The sequence below is a fragment of the Microcaecilia unicolor genome, chromosome 1 (genome assembly GCF_901765095.1).
Source record: "Microcaecilia unicolor chromosome 1, aMicUni1.1, whole genome shotgun sequence".
Lineage (NCBI taxonomy): Eukaryota > Metazoa > Chordata > Amphibia > Gymnophiona > Siphonopidae > Microcaecilia > Microcaecilia unicolor.
The window spans coordinates 749,108,563-749,134,303 of record NC_044031.1 but is presented as its reverse complement, the minus strand read 5'-3'; the positions used below and the strand labels follow the sequence as shown (position 1 = coordinate 749,134,303).

General features: G+C 48.7%; 1 protein-coding gene across 1 annotated transcript in view; it reads left to right on the top strand.

Annotated features, from left to right (window-relative positions):
- The window catches only part of RGMA (repulsive guidance molecule BMP co-receptor a), a 106,912-nt gene that overhangs the window by 63,788 nt on the left and 17,383 nt on the right, over positions 1 to 25,741 (top strand). The window contains exon 3 of the mRNA XM_030189720.1: positions 22,135 to 22,646. Within this exon, the coding sequence (XP_030045580.1) occupies positions 22,135 to 22,646 (512 nt within the window). The remainder of the gene's footprint in view (positions 1 to 22,134; positions 22,647 to 25,741) is intronic.

Sequence of the window (25,741 nt, the reverse complement as noted above, 5' to 3'; positions counted from 1 at the left end):
TGTATCACTCCATGATGTGACCTCACCTTGAGTATTGTGTTCAATTCTGGTCACCGTGTCTCAAAAACGATATAGCGGAATTAGAAAAGCTTCAAAGAAGAGCAACCAAAATGATAAAGGGGCTGGAACTCCTCCCATTTGAGGAAAGTCTAAAGAGGTTAGGGCTCTTCAGCTTGGAAAAGAGAGGGCTGAAGGGGGGTGTGATTGATGTGTATAAACTCCTGAGTGGTGTGGCATGGGTAAAAGTGAATCACTTTTTCACTCTTTCAAAATGTACAAAGACCAGGAGACACTCGATGAAATGACACGGAAATACTTTTAAAACAAATAGGAGGAAATATTTTTTTCACTCAAAGAATAGTTAAGCTCTTGAATTCGCTGCCAGAGGATGTGGTAAAAGTGGCTAGCATATCTGGGTTTAAGAAAGGTTTGGACAAATTCCTGGAGGAAAAGGCCATTGTTATGGAGATGGACATGGGGGAAGCCACTGCTTGCCCCAGGATTGGTAGCATGGATTGTTGCTACTAATTTGGGTTTCATCCTGGGCCCCCCCCTAAAGTGTGCTGGTTTGGCTGGGGGTGGGTCCCCAAGCCCCACCAGCAGAAGCTTTCCTGTGGCAGTATTCGCTGCTTCCCCTTCCTTCATGCACGTGCTTGGTTTTAATGAAATTGAACATGCGCGATTTCACTAAGACCGAGCATGTACGCCAGCAGCACAGCGCCAAGTATCGCCACGGGAAGGCTTCTGCCGGCGGGGTTGGGGGACCCCTGCCAGCCCAGGTATGTGGGGTTGCAGTGGGCCAGAGAGCGGCAGAGACTTGCCCCCCACCCCCCCCCAAAAAAAAAAAAAAGTCTGCCTCTGATGCCAGATACTTGTGATCTGAATTGGCCACTTTTGGAAATAGGATACTGGGCGACATTGCCCTTTAGAAAAACGCTGAAAGCTCATCTCTTTAAGCAAGCCTACCCTAATGCCCCAACCTAATCTCGCCAACCTCCGGAGACTCCCAATCCTGTTCTGACTTAAATACCAACCTCCCATCCTTCTCTTTCCGTCTCTCCTTAATTTTATCCCTCCTCACCCTTTCTCCCAAATTACACTATCCTATCTACCCATCTACCCTCTTTTATCCTAGTCATATATTATCTAGCTCAACTTATCATCTATTTATTTACTAGCCGTTAAGCCCGTTAAAACGGGCGAGTATTGGTATATTCTATTTTGATGTCTAACTCCCTCCCTCCCAGCTCCAAGGCTCCCCTCCATCCCTCCCCCCTCCCCTCCCAGCTCCAAGGCCCCATTCCCTCCCAGCTCCAAGAACCCCCTCCGTCCCTCCCTCCCAGCCAGCTCCAAGGCCCCCTCTGTCCATCCCTCCCAGCTCCAAGGCCCCACTCCCTCCTCCCTCCCAGTTCCAAGGCTCCCCTCTGTCCCTCCCCCCTTCCCTCCCAGCTCCAAGGCCCCATTCCCTCCCAGCTCCAAGAACCCCCTCCGTCCCTCCCTCCCAGCCAGCTCCAAGGCCCCCTCTGTCCATCCCTCCCAGCTCCAAGGCCCCACTCCCTCCTCCCTCCCAGTTCCAAGGCTCCCCTCCGTCCCTCCCCCCTTCCCTCCCAGCTCCAAGGCCCCATTCCCTCCCAGCTCCAAGAACCCCCTCCGTCCCTCCCTCCCAGCCAGCTCCAAGGCCCCCTCTGTCCATCCCTCCCAGCTCCAAGGCCCCACTCCCTCCTCCCTCCCCGTTCCAAGGCTCCCCTCCGCCCCCCCCCCCTCCCCTCCCAGCTCCAAGAACCCCCTCCGTCCCTCCTTCCCAGCCAGCTCCAAGGCCCCCTCTGTCCATCCCTCCCAGCTCCAAGGCCCCCCCTCCTTCTGACCTCCCATGTCCAGCATCCTCCTTCCTTCCCTGCCAGCTCCAAGGCCCCCTCCCCTCCCCACCAGCTCAAAGGCCCCCCTCCCTCCCAGCTCCAAGGCCCCCCTACTTCTGAGCCCTCCCATGTCCAGCATTTCTCCTGCACTCCCCTCCCTCCCCCCCCCCCCCCCCCCCCCCCCCCCCCCCCCCCCCCCCCCAAGGTCGCTGCCACCCCTATCCCCTCCTCCACCCGGGCCGGGCCCTCTCCTCTCCATTAAACGTACAGCGCCTGACCTCCGAAACCACAGCAGGCAAATCGCCTCCCATTGGCCTTCCTTCCCTGCCTGTGCCCTGCCCTCGTGTGACATAACATCAGCGAGGGCGGGACACGGGCAGGGAAGGAAGGCCGACGGGAGATGATCTGCCTGCTGCGGTTTTGGCGCTGTAAGTTCAATGGAGAAGAGAGGGCCCGGGTGGAGGGGGGCCGGCAGCGACCTCGCAGTAGTGACCTCGGCGGTTCCCTCCCTCCCTTCCCTTCCGTGTGGTGCACTCCTCAGCGCAGTTTCCCTTTCTGTTCCATCATCACATCTTGACGCGGGGGCGGGACAGAGAGGGAAGTCTCTACTGCACATTTGCAGGTGAGTCGGTCACTTGCCATTTATATGTTTGATTGCATTTGTATCCCACATTATCCCACCTCTTTGCAGGCTCAATGTGGCTTACAATTCATCATGGATACTGGAAATAGAAGTAAATATACAATTAATTTACAGAGGGTTTTGTGTTACATGGTGGCGAAATACATGACAGTGTTAAAGCAAAAGACATTATAAGACAATTCTGGAAGTTTGAAAGATTGTACAGTTACACATGTTGATCTTTGTGATATATCTTGTCGAAGAGAGAGGTTTTCAGTAGTTTACGGAAATTGGTCAGTTCATAGACCGACCGTTTTCAGATTACGTGGCAAACGCGTTCCAGAGCTGCGTGCTCGTATAGGAAAAGGTAGATGCGTGCATTAATTTGTGTTTCAGACCATTACACTTGGGCGGATGAAGATTAAGGAATGTGCGAGAAGATTTTTTTTGCGTTCCTGGGTGGTAGTTCTATTAGGTGTGACATGTAGGCTGGGGCGTTACCATGGATGATTTTATGGACTAGGGTGCAAAGTTTGAACGTGATGCGTTCTTTTAGTGGGAGCCAGTGTAATTTTTCCCGTAGGGGGTTCGCGCTTTCGTATTTTGATGTGCCGATTATTAGTCTGGCTGCCGTGTTCTGGGCACTACTAAGCCCGATTTTACGTTGTTTTACTACTGTTTTATTGAAAATTCTATTCTTAACTTTGTATTTCAAATTACTATGTCAGCCGCATTGAGCCTGCATTGTGTGGGAAAGCGCGGGGTACAAATGTAATAAATAATAATAATACGTGGACAATTGGTCTGACCCCGTATGGCTATTCTTATGTAGGTAGCAATTGTAGAACCTCTGGGTTAACTGTTGGACATGTTGCAGCGTCTGTTTATTTGTTTTTCAGAGAGATACTACTACTACTACTACTGTAGTTTATGCAGATAACATAGTAACATAGTAGATGACAGCAGAAAAAGACCTGCATGGTCCATCCAGTCTGCCCAACAAGATAAACTCATATGTGTATAGCTGACCTTGATTTGTACCTGCCTTTTTCAGGGCACAGACCGTACAAGTCTGCCCAGCAGTATTTCCCGCCTCCCAACCACCAGTCCCGCCTCCCATCACCGGCTCTGGCACAGACCGTATAAGTCTGCCCTCCACTATCCTCGCCTCCCAACCACCAACCCCTCTTCCCCCACCTGCTCCGCCACCCAATTTCGGCTAAGCTTCTGAGGATCCATTCCTTCTGCACAGGATTCCTTTATGCATATCCCACGCATGTTTGAATTCCGTTACCGTTTTCATCTCCACCACCTCCCGCAGGAGGGCATTCCAAGCATCCACCACCCTATCAGGTGCTAACTGCGTGGCAGATATCATTGCAAGTGACACTACTAGCTGTATCACGTGTTAATTCATGGTAATGACTCATAAATTAATTGTAAAATGCAGTCCCTGTCTGTCCCTCACTCCAAAATAGTATTTTTATATTAGCTGTTCAACGTGGTAATTTTCCAAGTTAAACAGCTAAGGTGATTTTAATTATTTATTTTAGGGCATTTATAGACCACCCATCTACAAATTCCAAGTGATTTCCAATAAGCAGAGACATCTCTCATAAGAACTGTCAAACAAAAAGCATAATCAAAGATCTCTAAAACACTGTATGATAACATCATAAAAATTCTTTGAACGATGGAAGTTTTTTTGAGCTGTTTACAAAATTCCCCAAAATCTTTCTCCGTACAAAGTGTCTCAGGCAGAATATTCCACAGGTTCCGTCCAAGAACTAAGCATGGTCAACCTTGATTAACAGATTCCTGGTTATCCACATGGATGATGTCTCGAGGAACATTTGGGGCCCCGTATTCAAAGCTTTGCCTGATTAAACCTCACTGAGGTGGCCGGCTGCTGATTTTTACCAGAGGGCCGAGAGCAGTAGGGGGCCCACTCTCCCCTAGGTTCCATTTAATTTAATCATTTTGATAGGTGGTTAGGGGCCTATGGCCCGAGATGTAGTGTTAGTTTGTAACAACCCAATTAAGTTGCGGCAGCAGCTGGGAAATTGTCTTTATATGCCCCGAGTAGAGGAGTAATGTAGTGGTTAGTGCTGCGGACTTTGATCCTGAGGAAGTCACTTAACCCTCCATTTCCACAGGTACAAATAAGGACCTGTGTATACTACGTAAACCACTTTTCATTTAATTGTAAAACCACAGAAAGGCAGTATATCAAGTCCCATTTCCCTATTTGAGATTCTACATGGAGTGTTGCTAATGGAAGAGTAGCCTAGTGGTTAGTGCAGCGGACTTTCATCCTGGAGAACTGGGTTCAATTCCCACTGCAGCTCTTTGCGACTCCGGGCAAGTCACTTAACTCTCCCGTTCCCTTTCCCGATGTGTTTGTTTATGATTGCTTTCATTCTGTTCTTCAAGAAATCTTGCTCACAGCAGAGAACCTTTAGTATGTGAACACCATGTTTATAAAACCAACCCATCCTGTGCGGAGGGGGGAGAATAACATTTGTACCAGAGAATAAATCCGATTCGTTGGCCTTCGTTCAGATTAGCTCAGTTTTGCCCAGTGATCTTCCCCCCTCTCTGCCAGTGCCATGGCCAGCAGATGGCTGGGAGCGGCTTGTGTGGGTTTGCATGTGTGTGGGTGATTTTTGTTTGTTTATATTTCCACTTTTGAAAATGCTAAAATAGTCATGGTGTTCAGGGTGCCAACAGCAGCAGCGTGTACTGCCAGTGGTGACTCACCCCCAGGTGAATAATGTGTGTGAGGTCCAAGACTTCCACAATGACAGTATTGAACTGTTTTGGAGGCAACTTGACACAGTCAGGAGTTTGCCAAGGCAGAGGGCCAGAGATGCAGGGGATCATAACAGGGACCTACAAGGACGCTGACCTGGGATAGCTTTTTGCATATGTACCTGTTAGACAGCTGATAAATAATTGGCACATTTTATTTTTCAATTCACTTCTCTCAGACTGCAGTTTAAATCCTGCTTTTTTGGCTTAGCCATTTCTAAATGTGTTCAGCACAGTTCCAGCACCACTGCAGACTTTTCAAGGTCTGTAAGTCCAGCAGTTCCTGTGCCCTACAGGCAAAGAAAGGAGTTCTCTTTGGTGTTAGACAGTATTACTGAACAAATCCTGCCTTACACAATTACCCTTGGATTCTATATAGCGCACCTGGAGATCCGCGCCGAAATCCAGGCACGTTCTATCAGCGTTGATAACACAAGCAATAAGGAGCACTAATTGGCAGTAGTTAGAATTTACGCCCACAACTTGCTAAGCGTGCTCTGTAACAGCGCGCCTAACTTCTAAGGCACGCAGGCAAAAGGGCGTGGTTATGGGCGGGTAAATGGGTGTTTTCGTGGGTGTTCCGAAATCTATGCCTGTAGTTATAGAATGTGGCCCTCTGCGCCGGAATTTACCCCACGTTTTCGTTGGTGTAAATGAAGACGCCTAGTTTTAGGCGCTGGGATATAGACTTAAGCGTATTCTATATACCGCTCCTAAATCTAGGCGCCGCTTATAGAACGCGCTTAGTTGAAACTGTTTTCCGCGTTGATTTTTTTTAGGCGCCATGTATAGAATGTGATCCTTAAGGGGTTCTTTTACAAAGATGCATTAAAAAAGTGGAAGTGAAGTGGAGGAGTGGCCTAGTGCTTAGGGTGGTGGATTTTGGTCCTGGGGAACTGAGTTTGATTCCCACTTCAGGCACAGGCAGCTCCTTGTGACTCTGGGCAAGTCACTTAACCCTCCATTGCCCCATGTAAGCCGCATTGAGCCTGCCATGAGTGGGAAAGCGCAGGGTACAAATGTAACAAAAAAAAAAGATACTATTGGAGATTCTACATGGAATGTTGCTACTATTGGCTATTGGAGATTCTACATGGAATGTTGCTACTATTGGAGATTCTACATGGAATGTTGTTATTCCACTATCAACATTCCATGTAGAAGGCTGCGCAGGCTTCTGTTTCTGTGAGTGTGACGTCCTGCACGTACGTGCAGGACGTCAGACTCACAGAAGCAGAAGCCTGCGCGGCCACATTGGTGATCTGCAAGGGCCGACTTCTACATGGAATGTTGCTAGTGGAATAGCAACATTCCATGTAGAATCTCAAATAGTAGCAACAGTGGAGGAGTGGCCTAGTGGTTAGGGTGGTGGACTTTGGTCCTGGGGAACTGAGTTCGAGATTCCCACTTCAGGCACTGGCAGCTCCTTGTGACTCTGGGCAAGTCACTTAACCCTCCATTGCCCCATGTATGCCGCATTGAGCCTGCCATGAGTGGGAAAGCGCAGGGTACAAATGTAACAAAAAAAAAAAGATACTATTGGAGATTCTACATGGAATGTTGCTACTATTGGAGATTCTACATGGAATGTTGCTATTCCACTAGCAACATTCCATGTAGAAGGCTGCGCAGGCTTCTGTTTCTGTGAGTCTGACGTCCTGCACGCACGTGCAGGACGTCAGACTCACAGAAGTAGAAGCCTGCGCGGCCACATTGGTGATCTGCCCGACTTCTAGAATCTCAAATAGTAGCAACAGTGGAGGAGTGGCCTAGTGGTTAGGGTGGTGGACTCTGGTCCTGAGGAACTGAGTTCAATTCCCACTTCAGGCACAGGCAGCTCCTTGTGACTCTGGGCAAGTCACTTAACCCTCCATTGCCCCATGTAAGCCGCATTGAGCCTGCCATGAGTGAGAAAGCACGGGGTACAAATGTAACAAAAAAAAAAGTGGCCTTAGTGCACTCCTAACGTGAGTCATTCCTGTGTGCTAAGACCATTTTTACTGTGGTTGTAAAATGGCCTATTTTCTAGTTTTTTTATTAATGGTCATGTTCTAATGCTAGAAGTAAACTAAATAAAGCTATCTGGGGGAGAGATACCCAAACCAGCAAACATGCACGGTCGTTGTCTTAAGATTACTACTACTACTACTACTACTATTTAGCATTTCTATAGCGCTACAAAGCATACGCAGCGCTGCACAAACATAGAAGAAAGACAGTCCCTGCTCAAAGAGCTTACAATCTAATAGACAAAAAATAAAGCAAACAAATCAATTAATGTGTAGAGGAAAGAGGAGAGGAGGGTAGGTGGAGGCGAGTGGATACAAGTGGTTACGAGTCAAAAGCAATGTTAAAGAGGTGGGCTTTCAGTCTAGATTTAAAGGTGGCCAAGGATGGGGCAAGACGTAGGGGCTCAGGAAGTCTATTCCAGGCATAGGGCGCAGCAAGACAGAAAGCGCGAAGTCTGGAGTTGGCAGTAGTGGAGAAGGGAACAGATAAGAAGGATTTATCCATGGAGCGGAGTGCACGGGAAGGGGTGTAGGGAAGGACGAGTGTGGAGAGATACTGGGGAGCAGCAGAGTGAGTACATTTATAGGTTAGTAGAAGAAGTTTGATACAGGATGCGAAACCTGAGAAGGGAAGAATAAAGAGACCTGGCAGCCCTAAGCTAAGTTTGTTAAATTTATAACATTAAATACTCTATGGAGGTTTTTGCCGATAATGATGATGAAGTCCCGTTCCTGTAAGACAGTTTAAGAAGTGTGGGAGCTTCTCGAGGCTTTTCCTCCAGTAACGTTCTGTGTACTGACTTGCACTTACAAAAGAGAACCCCACAGATTTATCGTGCGTGTTCTAATGTTGCCATTAGCACAGTGCCATTTTTTTTAAATTACTGCGTGAGCTCTTAATGCTGTATCATTTTGGTATTCCTGCGCTATCCAGTTAGCACACGGTACCGTAGTTGCATTGAATGGATGGTGCAGGAATGCCCGCTTTCTGCCCCGACACAGCCCTCAAAAAAAAAAAAAAAAAAGGAAAATTTTTAATGCACGCACTTTGCAAAGTTACAGCAGGAAGCCTGAGCGTGTCCCACGGTACTCCATTTTTAGCTGCGTAAGGTGCGCATTAGCATCTAACGCAGTTTAGTAAAAGGTCCCGAAGCACTGTGTATTTATAAAATGCTGAAGTAATTTTACAGGAAAGAGAAGTGACTCTAGCAAGCAGCAGAGGTGTGACGCCTGTGTTATTATGTGGACAAGGCGGCAACCTGACAGGAGAAGGGACCTGGGCCTAGATGTCACAGCTCCTTGCCTCAGTCACCAGACATCACCTAGAGCAGAAAGCTAATTCAGCGATAGAGGGGCAGTGGCAGTAAGGTTTAATAAATCCTAACGTTCAGTTCCAGGCCATCTGTATGGTGCTGTCTCTTTCCGTTCATTTCTGGGCTGTCGGCGAGATTTTGGGGGCAACAATTGACTTTGAATGATTTGGATCTTCTTCGAGAGAGACCCTTCACGCTCTGTCATCCACAGAGTGCGCAGCGCAAGCCTTGTCGATAAGGAAACAGAAGGTCTTTGGCGTTGTGCACCCTGGAGGAAAGGAGAGAGAGGTGATATTTATTTATTTATTATAAGGATTTATTTATTATATTGAGGGGTGGAATATATAGCTAGATTATATTTATGATATATGATACAGACATTCAAAAATTTGAAACATATTAATCTACAAACCAACCTCTTCCAGAGACAGGAAGGTGGTAGAACTAGAGAGACATGAATTGAGGTTCCGGGGGAGCCAACTCGGGAATAATATCAGGAAGTACTTTTTCACGGAGAGGGGTGGTAGGGTGCTGTGTAGCCTTAGATGCCCAGTGTTTCAGTATCTCTAGTGGATGGTGATGGGCAGATCATGCATTTCTTAGACTAGTTACTGAAACAGCTCCTGACCCAGTTGGGAACTAGGCATCAGCTGAATACAGCGGAACCTCATTTGAGGTTATAAACTAAAAAATATATATATATAATTTGAACTGGAACAGTAACATTGAGCCTGCAAATAGGTGGGAAAATGTGGGGTACAAATGCAGCAAATAAATACCTGGAATGCCCTCCCACAGGAGGTGGTGGAGATGAAAACGGTAACCGAATTGAAAAATGTGTGGGATAAACACAGAGGAATCCTGTATAGAAGGTGTGGAACCAAACGAGCTTAGTGGTGATTAGATGGCAACACCAGTAATTGGGAAGCAGAGCCAGTGCTGGGCAAAACTTCTGTGCCCTGATCATGGCAGGACAGATTCAGCTTCAGTAGCTAGAGAACCAGGTCAGTGCCGGGCAGACTTCTATGGTCTGTGCCTGAAAAATGGCAAGGGCAAATCAAGGTGGTATCACATCATACCTTATGCTATGAGTTTATCTTGTTGGGCAGACTGGATGGACCATACAGAATCAGATCTTTATTCGCTGTCATCTACTGTTGGGAGGCGGGGATAGTGCTGGGCAGACTTATACGGTCTGTGCCAGAACCGGTGGTTGGGAGGCGGGGATAGTGCTGGGCAGACTTATACGGTCTGTGCCAGAGCCGGTGGTTGGGAGGTGGGGCTGGTGGTTGGGAGGCGGGGATAGTGCTGGGCAGACTTATACGGTCTGTGCCCTGAAGAGCACAAGTACAAATCAAAGTAGGGTATACACAAAAAGCAGCAAATATGAGTTATCTTGTTGGGCAGACTGGATGGACCGTGCAGGTCTTTTTCTGCCGTCATCTACTATGTTACTATGATACGTATTGTAGCTTTGGAGATTGTCAGCATCAAAAGCAGCTGTTTGTTTCTTAGACCGTACAGTATGTGTTGGCGATTTCTCTCCTAGTTTAATTCACTTCTTTTACACTGACCCCAGTCCAGTAGCATCGCAGCCAGGCTTCAGGTGAAGGGTAAGGTTATCCCAGTGTACAGGATGATTCAGCTTTCAAGCATCACTTTCTTTGGCCTTGATGATAAGATAAAATGTTTATTTCACAGTGTTGCCTGACTGTACACGCATCATTAAACTCCCGTGAAAGATACGCTGGGGAGTACGGCAGGGAGCAGATGGCATGTCATAACCCGCTCAAGCAGTGCAATTGATACCCTTTTATCGGACTAATAATTACTTAAACCAATAAAAAAGTGTCACCTCTTCTCATTTCTGTGCATCTAAGTGGGCTAACGTGGCAGCCACACTGTTTTTATAATATGCATCGAGATCATTTCTAGACCCAGAAAAACCTTTTATTACACGTGTTTGTAGACCTGAGGGCACGCAAGGGCTGTATCATATCAACTGTGAAGGACTGTCTGAGTCGTTGTCCCCCATCGGCCTGAATGAACCCGATTCTCCAGATGTGGAGTCAGTATCCCAGCGCAGCTCAGATTCACTCTTAGAACCTGATCCACTGGACCACAGCACGGAGAGTTCCGATTTTGATAGCTAACTTGGTTTCTTACTGCTGTTGGATGGGTGTCTGAGCTGCTTTTTGCTCCTGTAACTTATTGATTTATTTATTTGTAGCATTTGTATCCCCCATTTTCCCACCGATTTGCAGGCTCAATGTGGCTTACATTATGCCGTAATGGCGATCGCCATTTCCGGATAGAGAATTACAAGTGGTATTGCATTAAGGCGCATAAATGGTAGAGTAGAATACAAGGTGGTATTGCATTGAAGTTTCTGAATGATAGAGTGAATTCTAAAATAAGTTAGATAATCAACTATAGAAAGTTCATTTCCGGCATGAGAAACAAAGTGGTAGTGTGTATTGCGTAACTTTCATTAGTAGCGACGAAGGTTATCAGTCTAGTGTAAAGAGTTCGGTTTTGTCTAGTTCATGTAAAGTCTAGTTGTCTAGCATTTAGGATAGATCATTGTGGTATGCCTTCTTGAACAGGTTGGTTTTCAGCAGTTTTCGGAAGATTGTTAGGTCGTGCATTGTTTTTATGGCCTTTGGTAGTGCGTTCCATAGTTGCGCGCTTATGTAGGAGAAGCTGGCTGCATATGTGGATTTATATTTAAGTCCTTTGCAGCTGGTAGACTGGGCTGCATCCTGCTGATTTAGTAATGCAGAACTAGGCTGGGAAAATATTTGGTCATCTCCAGGCAGAACCGGGTCCCTTGTGAGGTTCCTAACCCAGAGTGTTCCCGGGAGAGGCTGGTGCCTGCGTTGCCAGAGAGCAATGTCCATGCACATTCCTTCGGTGCCCACTCTGGTAAAGACATTTATTTTTTTTTTACTTTTGGAGGGGGGTCGGTAGCTGCTGGCTCAGATGTCAAACTGTGACACTTTGAAAACATTTGGGCAGACATCCTGCCCGGGCTGCTGAATGCCAGAGCTGCCTTAGAAATGGGTCCAATCTTGGCCTTGCCCTGAGTCAGTGGTACATACTGTGGCCCCACTTCTGCACCTGGAAAATGATAGGGTGGCAGCATAAGATAGTAAACGACAGCAGATAAAGACCTGTACGGTCCATCCAGTCTGCCCAACAAGATAAACTCATTTTACATGGTATGTGATACTTTATGTGCACACCCAAGTTTGATTTGTCCTTGCCATTCTCAGGGCACAGACCGTAGAAGTCTGCCCAGCACTGTTCTTGTACTAAAAGTTCTGAAGATTCTAGAATCCTAAAGAGTTACAAGATTCCGGAATCCCAATTAGTAGCAACATTCCATGTAGAACCCCAAAGAGTAACATAGTAAATGACAGCAGATAAAGACCTGTACGGTCCATCCAGTCTGCCCAACAAGATAAACTCATTTTACATGGTATGCGATACTTTATATGTACCCGAGTTTGATTTGTCCTTGCCATTCTCAGGGCACAGACCGTAGAAGTCTGCCCAGCACTCTTCTTGTACTAAAAGTTCTGAAGCTAACGTCAAAGCCCCTTAACATTTACACTCCAGCCCATCCCTATCTATTCAGTCACGATCAGGGCATAGACCATAGAAGTCTGCCCAGTACTGGTTTTGCTTCCCAATTACCGGCATTGCCACCCAATCTCCGCTACGATTCCGTGGATCCATTCCTTCTAAACAGGATTCCTTTGTGTTTATCCCACACGTATTTGAATTCCTTTACCGTTTTCATCTCCACCACCTCCCGCGGGAGGGCATTCCACGTATTCACCAGCCTTTCCGTGAAAAATACTTCCTGGAAAGGATGGTGGATATGTGGAATGCCCTCCTGTGGGAGATGGTGGAGATGAAAATGGTAATGGAATTCAAGGTGCATTTCCAGGGCCTGCAAGCTGGCCCATAACGGTGCCTCCTTTTCAAAATGCTGCTGTAGTCCTACGTACAGCTAGGTGACTCTTCCCCCCCACCTCTCCTCCCCCCAGCCTGAGAGAGACACTGCTAGAAGGATTTCCTCATGCACCTTCCAGCCCTGACCAACCAGGAGGCCAGAATGAGACTTCTAGAAGACACTTGGTCTGCCTGAGAGAAGATACTGTCAGGAGTAAATGCATCACTCCCCCCCCCCCCCCCCCCCCCCCCCCCCCACCACCAAGAGTCAGCTGGAACCTCCCCCACCCACCCCAGCCTGAGAGAGATGCAGACCAACCCCCAAGCCCACCTTTAGCACCTTAAAAGTATTTGATGGAGAGGGGCGGTACAGGAACCAGGTTTGGCGCTGTCCAAAAGCATTGCGGACCTCTGGCTATGGTAGAAACCTTTCTAGTGGATGTTTCCAGGTCATTGGAATAGGAAGTTGTAGAAATAGGTCATCTCTAGCAAAGTGGGGAAGGGAAGGAAGAATGCACAAATTAACCCTTTCCAAAGGAAGGAAGTGGTACAACCAGTGACCCAATATGAAGCCGGAGAGAGGCAAACTCGGAAGCAGTGTTAAATGTGGTGTTATTTTTTTTCACAGAAAAAGTGGTGGATGCCCGAATTACTACTACTACTTGACATTTCTAAAGCGCTACTAGGGTTACGCAGCGCTGTACAATTTAATTGCTGTCCCAAAGGAAGTAATGGAGACAGAAAACCAGTGACGGAACTTTAAAAGGAGTGGATTTAATACAGAGGATTCTCAAATGGCAAAAAGATAAGAAACCAGGCATTGGAGGTTCAAATCCCACTGCTGCTTCTTGTGATCTTGGTTGAGTCACTTTAATCCCCCCTCTAGCTCAGGTACAGACTTGGATTTTAAGCCGTCTGAGAGCAAGGAAAATTGCGAAGGGCAGTTCTATCACTGGTAGTGCACGGTATTTATAAGGGCGCGCACAAGTGCTATAGCGCATGACTGCAAGGGGGCGTGACTGTGGGAGGGGCATGGGCGTGTCTATAGTTTACTTGTGCAACTTGTACAGTACTATACTGCTCCCATTGCATGACTCGGTGTCAGCTAACACATAGCCACTTAATTGTGATATTCAGAACTTAACCAGCTATGGGTTACACCAGGGGGTGTAGGCAGACTTCGACGGGAGGGGGGTCCAGAGCCAGAGGTGAGGGGGCACATTTTAGTCCCCTCCCCGGCGCCGCCAACTTTCACCCCCCCTGCCGCCGCTGCTGCAACCCTCTCGACTCCCTCTCCCACCGCATACCTTTGCTGACGGGGGACCCCAACCCCTGCCAGCCGAAGGCCTCTTCTCGGCCGTGCGGCATTGCCGAATGATCTGATCAAGTTTGAATCTGTTTCTGTGCGTGCGTCTGACGTCCTGCACAACAACATGCAGGACGTCAGACGCACGCACAGAAACTTGATCGTATCATTCAGCAATGAACGCCGCGCAGCCGAGAAGAGGACTTCGGCTGGCGGGGGTTGGGGTCCCTCGCCAGTAAAGGTATGCAGCAGGAGAGGGTTGGCGGCGGGAAGGAGGGGTCGAGAGGGTTGCGGCAGGGGAGTCCAGGGTCAAATCTACGTGAGCCCATGCCCCTGTGGCCCCATGATAGCTACGCCCCTGGGTTACACATAAAGATATGACTGACTTTTATGCAGTTAACCTGGCTGGTTAAGTGGTGAATATCGGCTCTTAACTGGCCAATTGCCCACTCAGCCACTGGAATGCCCCCAAAATAGCCGGTTTTTAGTTTGGTGTTTTCAGCTGCTCTAATCAGTTTAATCCAGAACAGGCGATTTAAACAGTCAGGAGTCGTTTCTAGCCGGTTAAATTGCTTCGAATATCGACTCCCACCATAGATTATAATGTTGAAAGTTTTTATTTTGAAGCTGGAACGTGGATTTTAGTAGTAGCTCAAGGTGAGTTACATTCAGGTACACTGGGTATTTTCCTGTCCCGGGAGGGTTCACAAAGTTTGTACCTGAGGCAATAGAGGGTTAAGTGACTTGCCCAAGATCACAAGGCACAGCGGTGGGATTTGAACCAGCCACCTGTGGATGTCAGGATCAGTGCTCTAACCACTAGGCCACTCCTCCACTCTGTGCATTTTTTTGGCCTGTTTACCCAGGTGCAGCCTATGTGTCTTTCTTAATAAAAATTGCCTTCTCAGTGTCACTCATGTAACGTCCTCGGAGGCGTGAGGGAAACGGGGTTAATGTCATATGTCCTGGGCTCATATTTTGGAAAATGAGGCTTGGGTCACACAGGTAGCAGAATATTCACATGGAAGCACCATAATCTCTACTTTCTGAACTCCACAGCCTAAGGTCCCTGGATCACTTAAACATGTCAAAGTCCTGAATCAAGGATGGCATGTTTTTAGAACGCAAGAACTACCCTTATGGATCATTTTCCATATCTGAAGAAGTGTTTTCCAAGGGCACAAAGATTTTAAAAGAACAAACCCTTTGGTTTATGCTCTTCCGGCTGTCAGATGCGCCTACAGGAATCAGACTTGTTTTACGCTCTTTTCTTCAGGCTTCATATCTAAACTTTTGGCAGGTTAAATCTCCCCTCTCGGAGCTCAGAATCCACTTTTCTGATTTTTATCTCCCCCCTCCCTCCCCTGGTACATTTTTTACCGACTCCCTCAAAATTGGTTCTGATTCTGACTCCACAGGCCTTCACACCCTGCAAACATCTGTTTGTATGGCCTGCTGATCCATGGAAATGGGCTACGCACAGCTGGGCCTCGGACAGGCTGTGGCCATGGGCCCCTACGCAGAGAGCAATACACGTCGATATTTCACTGGCCCATTCCTGGCTGCCCTATGTCCCAACAAAAGTCCCAGAAACTGGGCAACGTGCCTTGTTCACTAAGTTCATTACTGCAGTAGCTGATAGGCATAGCAAAGGTTAAAGGCTGCTTTGTCTTTTCCTGCCGTTTTCCTTTCAGGTGTTTCGTCTTTGATATTTATCTTCCTTCTCCTTCAAAGAGCGTTGGCGCTGGGGGGCAGAGGTCGGCATGCACTGTTCTCAGGGGCTAGGCCTGTGTTGTGTTCTGCTGCCTGGTACAGGAGATCAGGTGACTGCGGGCGGTTTCTGAAGGCTCCCTTTGTGTGTTCTCTGTTCCTCTTAAGCACACACGGTGTTTGTTTCCTTCAGGTGTGCACATTGCAGCAGGGCTCGTAATCTTGTTCCAGTCACGGGTGTCTCAGAAGTTTTTACATACACTGTCCATCCTTAATGCCAGTTTGAGGGGGTACAGGGGTGTTTCAGTGTGCCAGGGAAAGGTTTTTCCAAGAAGGATCGTGACAGTAGGTTTACGGTGTCACTAACGGGTGATGTGCTGTCTTGCTCGCTCCCCTCCCTTCTGGCCTTGTAAATCAGACTTGGGTCTAAGTTCAGTCCTGGCTGCAAGCAGACCAGGTTTTCAGGATATCCCTAATGAATAGGCATGAGAAAGAGATCTATTGTGTGCAGAGCTCTCATGCGTTTTCATTAGAGCTATCCGGAAAACCTGGTCTGCTTGCAGCCCTTGACTAAACTGGGACAAGCCTGTTAAAGGAGTCTAAATTGTTCGTGTATTTACGCTGTCTTGGGTGAATCCGTTCATAAAGGTGGTTAATAACTCCCAATAAGTTCAATTAAATTATTGTCATTTTAATTTTTGTGTCTCGATTTATTTCGATTTCCTCTCTTTTTCCTTTATTTTTTAACCTGGCCACTATGATTTGTGTTAGAATATGCATAATAATAGCAAATAAAATTGAACACCTGATTTTAAATCGCATCGAAGGGTGAACTCCCTGGCCTACGCGAGTGACAGCTGCAGTGCTTAACCTCGCTTAAAATTCCTGTTTCATTAAGTTTTCTGCCGTCTCTCAGAAAGGTGTTTTGGTTACATCCTCAAATGTCCCCACTGAAGCTATGGTTTTTCGGACTGTACAAGGGTGGGAGGCCTGGCACATTAGTCTGATGATAGGGGCTTGGTGGCCCTGTGTGAAGGGTAGTTATTGCAGTGAGCTAAAAACCTGAGGAACCGGGTTTGATTCCCACTGCAGCTCCCTGTGACCTTGGGCAAGTCACTTAACCTTCCATTGCCCCAGTACAAAAACTTAAATTGTGAGCCCACTAAGGACAGAGAAAGTATCCATATGTAACTTGTAAACTGCTTTGGCTGTACCATGGAAAGGCAATGTATCATTTAACAAATATTTACGTGCTGTTTGAGCACGAAAGCGTACTGAATACTGGCACCTTCACAGGTAAAGTATACACTTGTGTGTCTAAGTGACAAAGCACATTCTGTGAGAGTGTGTGTCTGGGGCGTAGCTATTATGGGGCCACAGGGCCTGGGCCCCCGTAGATTTGGCCCTGGACCCCCCTGCCGATGACCCTCTCAACCCCCCCCCCCTCCCGCAGTCAACCCGCCGTCGCCATCTGCTACCTTTGCTGGCGGGGGACCCCAACCCCCGCCAGACGAAGTCGTCTTTCTTCGTTTTGTTTCTGAGTCTGACGTCGTGCAGGACGTCAGACTCACAGAAACAGAACGAAGCCCTGCAGATCGTACAACATGCAGGACGTCAGACTGAGAAACAGAACGAAGGAAGAAGAGGACCTCGGCTGGCGGGGGTTGGGGTCCCCCGCCAGCAAAGGTAGGTGACGGCGGGTTGGCGGCAGGAGGGGAGGTCGAGAGGATTGTCGGCAGAGGGGTCCAGGGCCAAATCTGCGGGAACCCAGGCCCCCATGGCCCCACGTAGCTACGCCCCTGGTCTGTATTCTCTAAGTTGCATGCTCAAATTCCAGAGTGTGCAACTCCAAGGGTGGTGTGGACCTGGGAGGGGCAGGAGTGGGGCAGGGGCAGGGGCGTGTATCATCCTAACTTTAGGCCCTCTATTGAGAATTACCCCCCAAGTGTATAGAAAAACAAGTAATGTGATGTAATTAAAGTAGCAGCCAGTGAGAATCCCTGTGAGCTTTACAGTGTGCTCTCTCTGGAACATCGATGTGCACACTTTGAAACAGCTAGGGCAGCGCAGCCTTGAAGTTCAGACTGCATGAAATTTTTCAGTTGGGAAGAAGAATCCGTTCAAATATTGGCGGCCACTGTTCTGAACTGCAATAAGATTTTTTTTTAAATTCTTTATTTATACTTTTAATGACAATACACAAGGATAACCTTATATAGAAATACAGGCAGAAATAAAATAAAGGTATTCCAAACACTCATATATATGATAATTTACGTCACTATAATCATAAAGAAACCAATAACTAGAGCGTTTACACAAACATACTGATTTGAAACCTTTCTTAGACCCCAATCATAGGCGGGCGGGGGGGGGGGGGGGGGAGAGAGAAGTAATACAAGGAAAAGAAATTAATCAAACATATAAACGGCAAGTGACCTGCAAATGCGCAGTAGAGTCGGAACGCTGAGAGTGTAGAAGTCCAAGCCCCGCCTCCACCAGCAGTACAGCCCAATAGGGAGGAGGGCTTGGACATGGGCGTGGAAATCGGAGGAGGAGGGAGCAGGGAGGGAAGGAGGGGGCGGAACTGAGGGAAGCAGACGCTGGGGGGAGGGCAGGGGAGAGAGCAGGGTTGGTGGATGGGGGGGGGGGGGCATAGGAAAACAAAAAACTAGCCTCCCTGAGCACATACACCAGGCCCCCTCCCTGCCCATCTTCAAATCATTGCTCAAAGCCCACCTCTTCAATGTCGCCTTCGGCACCTAACCACTACACCTCTACTCAGGAAATCTAGACTACCCCAACCTGACATTTCGTCCTTTAGATTGTAAGCTCCTTTGAGCAGGGACCGTCCTCCTTTGTTAACTTGTACAGCGCTGCGTAACCCTAGTAGCGCTCTAGAAATGTTAAGTAGTAGTAGTAGTAGTCAAATTATAGGTAAAGGCTGCATTCTCTCCAGGTTCTGTTTCATTTCACTTGTTTCAATTCTAAAAATGCTTTAAGTTGTTCCGGTGAAAAGAAAGTATATTTTGTTTGACCTAGTTTAACTATACACTTGCATGGATATGCAAGAAAAAAGGAAGCACCTATATCCGTTGTCTTTTGTTTTAAAGGAAGAAACTGTTTCCTTTTTTTGTTGTTGAGTCGACTTAGTGACGTCTGGGTAGATCCAAACTTTAGAACCATAGAATTGAGTGTTAAGATTTTTAAAGTCTTAATGCATTAAGATTTTGGTGCAAGTTTTACCTTCCCATCCCCACCTCATCCCCCCTATTAAATGACCTGTAGATGCATCAATTAGCAGTTAAACCTTCCTACTGCATAGGATTCCTTTATGCATATCCCACGCATGTTTGAATTCCGGTGGAGATGAAAACGGTAACGGAATTCAAACATGCGTGGGATATGCATAAAGGAATCCTATGCAGTAGGAAGGGATCCTCAGAAGCTTAGCCGAAATTGGGTGGCGGAGCAGGTGGGGGAAGAGAGGTTGGTAGTTGGGAGGTGAGGATAGTGGAGGGCAGACTTATAAGGTCCGTGCCAGAGCCGGTGATGGGAGGCGGGAAATACTGCTGGGCAGACTTGTACGGTCTGTGCCCTGAAAAAGGCAGGTACAAATCAAGGTAAGGTATACACATACGAGTTTATCTTGTTGGGCAGACTGGATGGACCATGCAGGTCTTTTTCTGCCATCATCTACTATGTTACTATGGTTCTGTGGCAGATAACGTTTGTGTTCTTACAGCCGATAAAATATTGTGTGGCCATGGTGGCCCCCATTTTTTTCCCCTGCTACTCTGCCTCTCTCCCCATGCTCAGGACAGAATGGGGAAAGTGGATGGGGGGGGGGAGAGAGAGCTGTGTTTGGAAATGCTCACAACCTTGAGGCTACCCCCCCCCCCCAGTGGAGTTTGAAGGGCGGTGGGGATTGGATGTCACTGACACACACTGGTCAGCAGTGTGGCTCCGCTTGGGAAGATATTGAATGGCTCTCCTTCAGCTCATTAGAATCCAAAGTGGCCCCAGCTTAAAAATGAATGAAGACCACTGGTGACACATGGTGGGGGGAGGGAGGCCTAGTCCAAAGCGATGCTGTCTGCCTTGCAGTGGCAAAAGAATATGCAAGGTAGCCAGTACTGTTTTAATGCCAGCAGAGTAAAAGGGTGGTGTGATTTCTGTTTGGGTGGGGGTGTGGGGGGGAGACCATCAGTTTGTCCTGGGGGAGGGAACCTCTTTCTAGCTGGGGGTTGAGGGAGAGCACACTGGGGCCCACCTCAGGCTTTGAGAAATCCTCCCGAGGTTAACAAAGGCCTAAATATATCCAGTTTTAGCTTTAACCGTTTTAAAGGTTATCAATAGAAATCAAACAAAATAAAACATGGAAAAGAAAATAAGATGATACCTTTTTTATTGGACATAACTTAATACATTTCTTGATTAGCTTTCGAAGGTTGTCCTTCTTCCTCAGATCGGAAATAAGCAAATGAGGCAGGGGCGTAGCTACGGGTGGACCTGGGTGGGCCCAGGCCCACCCAATCTCGGCCCAGGCCCACCCAGTCTTTTGCGACCTTCTCCTCGACGATGACAGTCTTCTTGCAGCAGCGAGCGGGCGGGCGTAAAACCAGCAAGCAGCCAGGCTCGACTCCGTCCTTCGCTTCCTGCCCTCTCTCAGCGTGCCGCCCGCCCGAAAGGAAATGACATCAGAGGAAGGCAGGGCGCAGAGAGAGGGCAGGAAGCGAAGGACGGAGTGAAGCCTGGCTGCTTGATGCTTTTACGGGCGCCCGCCGCTGCGATTCCTGCAATACTTGGAAAGTGGAACCTGTACTTCAGCAAAATACTCGCAGGCTAACTTTACTACTACATCCTGCGGTATGTTGGTATACAAAGCTACCACATCAAGACCCAGCAAGTAAACACTGTCACGCCCATCAAGAGCCACGAGGTCCAATATCTGAACGAAATGAATAGAATCCCTAACAAACGGACGTAACAATTTGCCCATATTCCACTCCCTGGCACTTCAAGCAGGTGGCTGGGGGACCTGGCCTTTTTCCAGCCTCGATGTTTTCTTCAGCTTTATCTGCATTCATTGACTAGTGTTCTTTCGAGAGCTCACAAGATTTTAGCTGGTAGGTGAGTTAAGAACGATGTATTTATACTGTTTAAAAAAGTGCAAGGGTAATTGCCCCCGCTCAACTACTTAACCAGGGGTCTTTAGCTTGCAGACTTTCTGCTACCTAATTTTCAAATGGATAAACTGTTCCTTTGAAATTTTGCTAAAATCCGTGTATTAAAGAGCCCGAAACTATGGGGATGACTGAAAATATTTCCAAAATGGGAAAAATCTTTTAGCGCCTCTGGCCCTGGTTTATTTTTTTTTCTGTAATGCACATAATGGTCACAAATATTCAGTCCCTTTACATTTCAGATATATTGGTTGATTTTCTATATTTGATATTTTAACCTAGGTAAATGTAGCATATTTTAACGTCTACCGCGTTGATTCCCAAACCTGTCCTGGAGACTCCTTGGCCAGTCAGGTTTTCGGGATGTCCACGGTGAATATTCCTGAGAGAGATTTACATTCACTGCCTCCACAGCATGCGGGTTTCTCTCATGGATGTTCATTGTGTTGTGTCATGTGTTTTTCATGTGTGATCAAGGTGCAGTATTCTGCTAGCATGTAGTATTTGCAGCCCTTTTTGTTTTGCTTTTTTTTTCACGAGGTAGTGTATTGGTGTTTTAGAGCCTAGTGTAATTACAGTTCTGCCTTTGCTAACCCTGCTCGGTTAGGTAAACAGGCTTGTGCAAAGTGTCCATAGCTACAGCTTCTTTCTGTGAAGACGTTTTAATGTGCAGGAAGATGAGAGAATGGGTGGAACAAGCCATGCCTTGCTTCCAAAATCATGAGCAAAGCAAACTGAGGGGTAGAAGAAGACCAAGTCCAAATGAGCAGCCCAAACAAGGAAGTAAGAGCTTCAAACAAAGTTTATTAAGACCCTACACGGTCCGTGTTTCGGCTAAAAGCCTTCCTCGGGTCAGTAAACAGGAGTACTCTGCTCAGTGCCAAAATAACCGTGAAAGTGCTACCAACGCACAGGCGGGAGAACGCTGAATCCACAAGTCGTACAATCGCAGGGAAGCCGTTTCCCCACGACCTGTGGATTCACGCCTGTGCATTGGTAACACTTTCACAGTTTTTTTTGGCGCTGAGCAGAGGACTCCTGTTTACCAACCCCTGAGGAACGCTTGTTGCTGAAACACGGACCGTGTAGGGTCCTAATAAGCTTTGTCTGAAGCTCTTACTTCCTTGTTTGGGCTGTTCATTTGGACTTGGTCTTCTTCCACCCTCGGTTTGCTTTGCTTGCGCTTTTGTGGAAGGAGTGGACCCCCCGGCCCTTTTCTCTCCTGTTTCCAGAATCATGAGCCCAGGGCTGCTTGCACGTGTGTCTGGTACGAGTCTCTGTAAATAAGCATGGAAAGTTCTGGTGGAGAGCTTGGGTATGAGTATCCGCTTTGTGACCTGTTTTCTCTCTCTGTCTTACAGTAACTTCCCAGTGCAGGATCTTAAAGTGCAACTCTGATTTCTTGTTGGCAACGTCCGGCTCACATCACCTGGGCGCCGAAGAGGTACCCGAGTACTGCGTAGCGCTCAGGGCGTATGCCCACTGCACCCGCCGCACCGCCCGCACTTGCCGGGGCGACTTGGCCTATCACTCCGCCGTCCATGGCATAGAGGACTTGATGAACAACCACAACTGCTCGAAAGATGGCCCCACGTCCCAGCCTCGTCTGCAAACGGTGCCCGCAGGGGACAGCCAGGAGAGATCCGACAGCCCGGAGATCTGTCACTATGAAAAGAGTTTTCATAAACACTCCGCCCCCCCTAACTATACCCACTGCGGTCTCTTTGGGGATCCCCACCTTAGAACTTTCACTGACAGCTTTCAGACGTGCAAAATACAAGGGGCTTGGCCTCTGATAGACAATAACTACCTGTATGTGCAAGTCACCAATACACCTGTCTTACCGGGATCGACGGCGACAGCAACAAGCAAGGTAGGTAAATGCTCAGTGGCCCGTGTTCATTCCGAAGTGTTGAACAGTCTGACTGTGCTAGAGCTGGCCCCGAAAATTCATTTGTACCAGCTGAAAAGTTTCTGAGCCTTTCTCTGTTAGGGCCCTTTTTACAAAGCGGCGGTAAGCCCAACGCGTGCTGCTGGGCTACCTCAGCAGCCCGACGGTACTTCCCACTCCCAGTGTGCCGTCATCCGGCGCTACAGAAATATATTTATTTTTGTAGCACTGCTGTGGACCTGGCGGAAATCAGGCAGTGCCGCGTACTGCCTGGTTACCACCATGTTACCGCTGGAGTCTTTACCGCCCCCCCCCCCCCCCCCATTGAGGGGTCGGTAAGGGCTCCCCCTCCACCCGAAATGGCCGCGCGGCAAGCGCTTCACTTGCCGCACAGCCATTTCTTTAAAAAAAAAGAAAGACCTACCTTTTATCCGCTGTGGTAAAAGTGGGCCTTGGCGCATGTCAAAAACCACACGCCACACAGGCCCCCTTTTGCCGCAGCTTGGTAAAAGGGGCCCTTAATGAGGTTCCTTGATAGGGGGAGCAGGGCTGGCCCAGCCATTAGGTATGACTAGGCAGCCGCCTAGGCAAGCAACGAACGTCTTGGTGGCAGCGAAGAGCAGCTGCTGCCTAAAACGAAGCAGTAGGATCTCGTGTCGCACAAACTCAAATCATCAGCATGTACTTGCCATTTTTAGAGGGCGACTGAAATGGAAACTGGTTTCTAGGAACCGGCGCCCCTCCTTCCCCCCGGGGCTATTGTACGTACCTTGGTGATCTAGTGGGTAGTCAGGGCAGGAGCGATCACTTGTTGCTCCTGCCTGTGTCATCTCTGCTGCCAAAATGGCTGCTTTGAGGTCACAGCAGCCATTATGAGATCGGAGCCATCATGGGCAGGAGTGGCTGGGGATCACTTCAGCCCCAACCAGGGGCGTAGCCAAACTTCAGCTGGGGGGGGGGGGGGAGGGATCCAGAGCCCGAGGTGAGGCCGAGGTGAGGGGGCACATTTTAGCCCCCCCCCCCCCGTCATTTTTGACCTCCCTGCCACCACCACCACCTTTGACCCCTCCGCCGCCAACCCTCCCCCGCCGCTGCCGTCGGGTACCTTTGCTGGCGGGGGTCCCCAATCCCCGCCAGCCAAAGTCCTCTTCTCCGGCGCGGCCGTGTTGCTGATGTGCAAGGGCAAGCTTCTGTTACTCACAGAAACAGAAGCCTGCCCTTGCAGATCAGCAACGTGGCCGCGCCGGAGAAGAGGACTTCGGCTGGCGGGGGTTGGGGACCCCCGCAAGCAAAGGTACCCGGTGGCGGCGGGGGAGGGTTGGAGGGGAGTCGAAGGGGTTGGCAGCGGCGGGGGGCCAGGGCCAAATCTATGGGGGGCCCATGCCCCCGTGGCCCCATGTAGCTACACCCCTGGCCCCAACTACCCACTAGACCACCAAAGGATATATAACTTGTGGGCCAATGATCAGAAGCAAACGCAGGCACTAGAGGCTATTAGCGCCTGTGTTTGCTAGCGCCCCATGATCAGAGCCCCTGAGCGCATGACAACGCGCTTGCGAGCTCTGAACGCAACTAGCATGCAAAGGGCTCTTAGCACAAGTAGCGTGCAAATGCATGCTAAACATATTCATCTCCAGTGATCAGCGAGCAGCGCGCCAAAGCCTACGCCAGCTCGGAGCTGGCGTTAGGCTTTGCAGACCATTGGGGAGGAATGGTCAGCCTGTCCAGCATACATTTGCATGCTAGCAAGCCCCCCATTCCCCCCAATGCAGCCCAACCCCACAGCAGGAACCCCTCCCCAAGCGACTTAGGGGCTGGAGGTCCAGCAGACCTCCAGTCCCCCCCGACACAAGTTCAGGGGGGTTTGGAGATCTTGTGGGCCTCCAGCCCCAGTAACCTCCCCTAGCATCCCTCCCAAGAAAAGCCCTGGTGGCCCAGTGGGCCGCAAATCAAGCCCCCCTGACCTGGTGGTCCATGGCCCACTTTACTGCCCCCCCCCCCCACCCGTACCATTGTTGGAGGAGGGAGGTAGACGCCTTCCTCTTTCAGCAGTGCCACCTCAACAGTGGTGGCGCCCAGCCCTGCCCAGTGCATCTTGGGATGCGCTGGGCGGGGCTTTACACCATAGGGGCCACCCATCCTACTACTTCCACTAGAGACCTCTAGAAACTCCCGCTCTATCTATGGATTTGTGAACCCCACCTGACAACTGTTAACCCCACTTTTTCTCTTGTAACCAACCATTGTACCTTCCCATTGTTCCATGTAAGCCACGTATGCGCTCAGGCGCAATCCTCCTGCACTTTACCTTATGATCAGAGATAATAATGGAGGAGTGGCCTAGTGGTTAGGGTGGTGGACTTTGGTCCTGAGGAACGATTCCCACTTCAGGCACAGGCAGCTCCTTGTGACTCTGGGCAAAGTCACTTAACCCTCCATTGCCCCATGTAAGCCGCATTGAGCCTGCCATGAGTGGGAAAGCGAAGGGTACAAACGTAACAAAAATAAAATAGATACTATTGGAGATTCTACATGGAATGTTGCTATTCCACTAGCAACATTTCATGTAGAAGCCTGCGCGGCCACATTGGTGATCTGCAAGGGCCGACTTCTACATCGAATGTTGCTAGTGGAGGAGTAGCCTAGTGGTTAGGGTGGTGGACTTTAGTCCTGAGGAACTGAGTTTGATTCCCACTTCAGGCACAGGCAGCTCCTTGTGACTCTGGGCAAGTCACTTAACCCTCCATTGTCCCATGTAAGCCCCGCATTGAGCCTGCCATGAGTGGGAAAGCGCGGGGTACAAATGTAACAAAAATAAAATAGATACTATTGGAGATTCCACATGGAATGTTGCTACTATTGGAGATTCTACATGGAATGTTGCTATTCCACTAGCAACATTCCATGTAGAAGGCTGCAAAGGCTTCTGTTTCTGTGAGTCTGACGTCCTGCACATACGCAGGATGTCAGACTCGCAGAAGCCTGCGCGGCCACATTACACATTGGTGATCTGCAAGGGCCGACTTCTACATGGAATGTTTATGTTGGAATAGCAACATTCCATGTAGAATCTCAAA